The sequence below is a fragment of the Opisthorchis viverrini genome (genome assembly GCF_000715545.1).
Source record: "Opisthorchis viverrini unplaced genomic scaffold opera_v5_299, whole genome shotgun sequence".
Classification (NCBI taxonomy): domain Eukaryota; kingdom Metazoa; phylum Platyhelminthes; class Trematoda; order Opisthorchiida; family Opisthorchiidae; genus Opisthorchis; species Opisthorchis viverrini.
The window spans coordinates 575,689-582,567 of NW_008751960.1; the positions used below are offsets into that span (position 1 = coordinate 575,689).

The 6,879-nt window shown below is 42.8% G+C and overlaps 1 protein-coding gene across 1 annotated transcript in view; it reads left to right on the forward strand.

Annotated features, from left to right (window-relative positions):
* Nucleotides 1-6,879, forward strand: part of T265_09758 (hypothetical protein) — a gene marked incomplete at both ends in the record, with an annotated part of 37,358 nt that overhangs the window by 11,892 nt on the left and 18,587 nt on the right. Inside the window, 5 exons of the mRNA XM_009175929.1 lie at nt 23-247; nt 833-1,114; nt 1,381-1,653; nt 2,496-2,952; nt 3,509-3,597. Of these exons, the coding sequence (XP_009174193.1) occupies nt 23-247; nt 833-1,114; nt 1,381-1,653; nt 2,496-2,952; nt 3,509-3,597 (1,326 nt within the window). The remainder of the gene's footprint in view (nt 1-22; nt 248-832; nt 1,115-1,380; nt 1,654-2,495; nt 2,953-3,508; nt 3,598-6,879) is intronic.

Sequence of the window (6,879 nt, forward strand, 5' to 3'; positions counted from 1 at the left end):
GGTCCCTCCCTCCTTGATACAGCGCGTCCATCTGTACGCTTCAATATACCCGAATGCCATTTAGAAGCCGATGAATATTACCCTTGGTATTCGGTGTCGGTCACAGAAGGAAATGATGTCCTTGATTTCCTGGACGAACACATCTCCTGGCCATTCAGCCACCAGAGACAGCAGGGCGTGTACATGTGCACAGCTCACCTTGGTGAAACTTACGTTCGTCAGGAGAAAACACAGAACAACCGGAATTGTAAGTACACATTCCATACGTAGAATGTGAGTCACGGAGTTTACATTGTCTTTTGCAGCACCACAATGAAAGCACTGTTTTTAAAGCTAATCCAAATCCATTGTGCTGATTGTTTAGATTACTTGAGTTACGAGCACCAAAGTTAGAAACCAAACCAGCAAAACCCCGAACGAATGGTTACACAAGTGTGCTGTACTATAAAAATGAATGTAGTTATATGGGTACAAAATTACAAACCTCAACGTTTTTTCGACAAACGGCGAGTTGCTCCGAAAAAAACAGGTAAAGCCGCAATGGATCAGCAGTCAACACACCATCGAAACCAGGTCGCAAATTGATGAATTAAGACGAATTTACAGCTGACCAAATTTTTTATACAAAAGTAGTATGACAGAAGCGGTATAAACGATTTGCATAGCAAGAATGACGGAAAATTCAAGGGTCTCTTCATAAGGGAAATATAGTTCTCAGTTGAAGCCTGTTACGTTCTGAGATTAGAACTTACTGCCGCCGCATTAGCCGCCAGGGTCAACAAGCTACTTATGAAGAATTTACCTGACTTCTCCGCGGCGACTCTTTGAACAGACTCAGAAATAATGCTTTATTACATCAATAATAACTGCAAAACATTTTGTTTCATTGTGGCCAATCAGCTTTCGTTCATCCAAGAATACTCCTTGCACAACGAACGGAAGTACGTGAAATCATCACAAAACCCGGCTGAACTATCATCCATGGGCATTCAACGAATGGACAGCTTGAGTCACCAGATGAATGAACCAGAGTTTATGAAGGAACCAAAGATTCCTGTGTCATCTTTGACCCCTGATCAGATACACGACGGAGCTGAAAACGATTCGAAAAATTGTTAACGTTCTTTCTACCCGAAATGTTTCGGAGCGTTTGTTTGTTCGATGGTCTAAATCGCTTAGGCTGTTGAGAGCAGTTGCGTGGTTGAGGCGCTTCATACGCTAGCTTATGCACAAATTTTGAGGATGTGTCATCATACCGATTGCTAGTGATTTGTCAGGAATGAAAAGGAGAAAGAAAATGAGGAAGTTCTGTCCAAAACTGGAAATATATTAGTGGAGTAAATTCAAAAGTAAATTTTACCTAATGTTCTGTTGGAACAGTGTGGTACCCTTTGGGTTACGTGGATCCGGAGACACGCGTTATTTCTGGTTCGGCTGCGACTTTCAAATGTATGGTTAATGACTGGCGATTACCAAAGAACACGCCTGTTTCGATCTGGTGGGAACGTCGTCAGGATGAGCATAACCTATTCCGATCCAGAAATGCGTCATTATTTTCCGTCAAATCAACTGACGAAGTGGCGATCTTCGTCTACGACTGTGTAATAATGAGTGGTGAAACGGTGAGGAAGATCCAGCTGCGCGTACTTAATGGTAAGTTTGTCGTTCGCATTGATCACACAAACGATGAGTTTTTGTTTTGTAGATATCGCGCATGCACTGCCATATAAGTGACACCTCTTTCATGATTTCCTTCACAGCAAGCCAAACGGATACATCCGATGGATGAATGTGCCTGGCAGAATTTTGTTACTGGTCAACAGTTTGATCCAGTTTTTCGACGCGCCCACGAATCACAATTCTGTCCGCTCTTGATTTAGGACAAAATATTTGGCATTCTGATGAACCAAAAGGCGATAAGCAGAGTAAAGTTACGTGTTATACACGAGGTTGATACTTTTGGTTAGCCTAAACTTGTGCAAGCTAAAACGTTAAGGAATCACTCTGCTTCAACTGATAAATGGCGGTGCAAACGCTTGCACTTAAGGAAATTCATTAAATTGAAGTGAAAATTGGTTATATTCAGCTACCAAAATTTCACTAAATGGAGCACTTCAAAAACCTAGTTACACCATCTTACGACAAAACGCATACAGGATTATACGGAGGATAGAATAAGCACGAGAACATAGTACAGCTTGGTACATATTTGGCACGAGAGAAAAAAATGTTACAAAGATAGCATAAAAAACGAAGAAACAAACACAGAAATCTGAAATTACAAAAAATAGGTCATCGTAAAAATAGAAAACAAAGGTTAAATAGAAACACGAAAATAACGGGCCAAAATAGACTACCTACAAAAAAAATAGGATACTCCGAATGAATAGCACCAACAACAGGAACGTACTAAATATTAAAGCAAAATATCAAAATGACTGAAAAGCAAAACGGTATAGAAATGAGAAAATAAAACTAACATCAATACCTTGTAGCTATCAACATAACGGACACGCTGGATGGAGTAAACACAGGCGACCCCGTTTTGAATGTCGGTGACAACAAGCAGTTGGAATGCGACCTACTCCCATTTGGTGTTGCTGACGAACTGCATGGAGTATGGAGGGCGACTGTGAACGGTGCCGCGGCGGACCTCGTCGAGATTGACCACACGGCCAATCGGGCAAAGATCAGACCCCGAAATCCGCCGGGCTACTACACGCATGAAACCTCGTTCGTCGTCAACTGCGTACTACTTGCATCCAACGACAACGCAACCGTGATACGACAATTCAACCGAACTGTCACAGTGACCAGTAAGCGCCAGTTCGTTTCGAAACCGTACACTCATATTCACACACCCACACAACCAAACAAAAACAAGCACGCGCGCACGCACACCGGTTACCCGTTACCTTNTAGGACAGTTCAACCGAACCGTCACTGTGGACAGTAAGCGTCGGTTCTCTCTGTTGTCCGTGGTCTTCCTTTTTTCTGCGTCATGGTCGTTGTACGTGTGTGTATTTTGAGTCGGTTTTCGCTAACTGGTGTTGTTTCTTTGTTGTCTGTTTTTGTGTGCAGGAATTTTTCGAGGTTCTTTTTCCGTTGTCGATTTTCATATAATAGTCTCTATCTTTTTGTGTTGGCAGTCATTCCTAGCTAGTCTGATTCTCACTTGATAATGTCTTTTACTTTTCGCCTTCCCCATATTTTCTGCATTTTGAGGCATTCATTATCTATCCGTCTTTCCTATTTCCATTGACAATTGCCGGCACATATTAAGAACAGTGAACAGGCTCTCCATTGCCTATGGGCAGCTGTTTGTCCCGTTGTCCAAACTAATTCGGCTTCCAGGAAAGTTTCTTGTACTGTAGACATCACTCTTTTCGACCACCGCCGCTCTTTTGGTGCTGTGTTTCATTTGGTATTTCATGGCTTACACTTGGTGAACCTTTGCCAGATTTTGCCAAAGATTTTGCGTTGTTTATCACAACTTTGCAACTATCAGAAACGCTTTTAAGAGGAGTTTTTCTTTCTCCTTTTCAGAAACGATTTCTGCCTCGCCCACTCCAACATGGATCCCAGTTGAAACACCCGGTAATTGTTCTGTATAAATAGTTTGATGTCACATTTATCGAGGCTGAAGATTGCACGGAATATTCGTCTGCCTTGTGTGGGTCATCCATGGACACCGATGGCGATCAAACTTTGCGTTAGTTCCATAAATTCCTTCGTTACGTCACTATCAGGAGCCGGGCCTTTGGGCATTAGGCAATAAACGACAGTATACAGAACCAGAGTAATATATCAAGCTTGTGTGGGCATTTTTGTAATGTCATCATAAACAGTAAGATTTTGTGTAATGCTACACGTGCCCTGAGCAAGTAGCGTTTTACAGAGGTGTTATCACGAAAGAATGAACACTTGAAGGTTCGCCTAGCTCAGTAAACAGAACGACGACAGTGTGGTGCCTACGAACTACCAGTATTCCGCAACATCATCAACACTTGAAGACTGATCACTCATTTGCTACGTTTTATTGCGTTTGCATCGAGGCGGACTAGGTGTGGAAGGAATTTTGGCATTTAACACGCCATGAATCTTTAATGACTCGCTCTGTATGGTGAGGTTCCACTACGGGAATATGTGACAACCACAGTATGGTATACTGCAGGTCCCGGTCTTCAGTTGATTACCCCTATTCAAAAGCGGAATTCAGCGAATCGCAGGCAGACAGAATTAAAACGTTTATAAGACGTAACACAATATTCATAAGGTTACTGAGAACTCTTCGACAGATCACAATGTCAATCTTATTCACCAGGCCACTCAGCGTAGCGAGGTGGTAAGCCTAAGCGAGGATCTTGTTGACATAGAGTCTCTCCTTTAGCTTCTGGTATTAACACTAGAAGGACAGTGAAACTGAGCATTAGAGTATGACTAATCGTGGTCAAATCTGACAGCAACACATTTCGGCAATAAACTAGTGGCATCAATGAGGTCATCTGTTAGCCTCCTGCTCCTTAAGAAACAGCCGCTTACATTCCTTTCGTCCATCCTCGTGAGGGAGCCCTCTGGGACCAGCAAACCATGAGATAAACTGTTACGAAAAGCACTGCAGCATCCTTATATATGTTTTTGTTCGCTTCTATGCTTGTACGCATTACATAAGGTGAGACCAAACAAAGACTTTGTAAATTGACAATACTATTTGCAAAATTTTGAAGTAGCCACACGTATTAGCCGCCGCAATGCTTGGAAAGCCACTATAGAAAACAAATGACGCTGAGCCAAGAGACAAAGTCGGCCACAAGTTGAACATCAGATGCCTTTTAGACGGGTACGCTGCTGTTAAGCTTGAATAGAGAGCGCTTCAAAGTTGAGGCATCGGGTTTAATACGGTGTTAAATCACGGAGGGGTTCGATGGGGGATTTGAAGCAACATGAATACATCATATGTGCGACAGATATAGTGCAACATGTATGGAATTTGTTGAGTTCGCACTGACTAGCCTGGTTTTTGGGTGGCCAATTAGACTCACACCATCCACAAACATTTGGCAAGGATTTTCGAGGTATTTTACCAAATCATTTGCGTGGATTAGAGATGGTGGAAACCAAAACAGTGACCCTTGAAGTAATCTGATTACGAGGTGGAATCACTCATTGTGAAGAAGCGTTGCCTTCTCACTAGAAAGTACTGTAGCTTCAGTTGCACCTAATTTGAGTGTAAAACTCCCCGCCTTGACTAACATCAGTTTGTGGCTGACTGGGTCAAACGTCTTACGGAAATTCAGGTAACTTACTTCAAGTCATCCTCCTCTGTCCAGTCTCAAAGTAATGCTATTAAGGGACCATAGGGGTTTAAGAGTGTACGAGCATTTGCGTCTGAATCCATAGGCAAATTACATACTTAGTGCTTACCTACTTTACCGTACTTTGGCTCTTTCACGCGCTTCCGGATGAGCCGGCTTTTCAGATGTATCGCAAAGCACTCGTCTAAGCGCAGTGGTTGGTGGTAAAGCTCTCCCGAACGTCATCCAGTTTTGTTTTCAGTGGCCTGGGAATTGTTATGGGGCTGCGTTTGAGCTGTAGGTTGTCAGATTGGCCACAGCTTTGTCCCTAATCATCCTCTCCAGTATATCTAGCACCAGCGATTTTAAACTGACAGGATTACATATTGAAGCAGTTTTTCGGTCCCCACCGTTGTATACAGGCATCATGGTTACATTTTTCATTTCCTCTGGTAGTTTTGCTTCCTTGAGGAACTTGTTGAACAACTCTGCTAATGGCGTCAAAGCTGTATTCTTCGCAGGTCTTGTGACTCTCAGATGAATGCTTTGGGTACAAAAAGACTTTAATGCCTCAGATGGACTTTGCCCATCATAATGCTGTAACCATCAGTGACGGGTACGAACCATGTAGTCCATTCTGGTACACCACTAGTACCTTTGTCTGCTTGACACGCCGTTCCAAAGTACTGAAATAATACCTACTTCTTTGTGCAGCTCTTAGTTGTTTGGACTCTCTGAGAGGTTTTATCTTCCCGAATTTCCCCATCAACGTCTGTTGTGATTGCACATAATTGTAGTACGACTTTGGATTGGACCTAGTACTTTTGATCACTCTCAGTTCGTACCCGCTTCTGCGCATCAATTCAGCTCACTTGCATTTCAAATGTAGCTCACATTTCAGTAGCCGGTCCTCGCGAGCCTCATTGACGTTTCACATTTGTTAAGCTGGGATTTCCAGGCCCATTACTCCCATCACCAAGGTAGACATTTCCGATGAGTTTTTTCCGTCGAAAAACTAGTCCTGACTGTTACCTTAAGAATATACAGCTTCATCTGTTATTACGTCCTTGGGTAATTTGAGTTGACAAATGTCCTGAAGAACGTCAACGTTGGATTGCGCTACGCAGTGATAATGCCAACCTCCCTCTCTAGCCTGTATATAGTGTACATTAACGGAACATTTGTTGACTTCAGGGTAGTAGTCTGGTGCTCTTCTGCTGGTAAACATGTCCACCCATTTTCTTAGGAGTTCAGATGGACAGAGCCCTCCTGTCTGATCATTCGAACTCAGCTGCCTACCATGAATGTAGTCACAGGTGAAACAAGGTACACTCGTAATTTGGACCACTTGTTCCTTACACTGCAAGCGTTTCGAACGTAACAGGTTGTCTATCTTGCTGATTTTCGGTTTGACTGCCGCTGGCTCTGGCAATTTCATCATCATCATAATCATCATCATCATCATCATCATCATCATCATCATCATCAACGACAGCATGACATCAGTGTTCAACACCAATGCTTCACTGCCGTACAACCATGACTTATTTGAAAGCCTTATTGTAAAGAAAAGAATAAAGGTGGA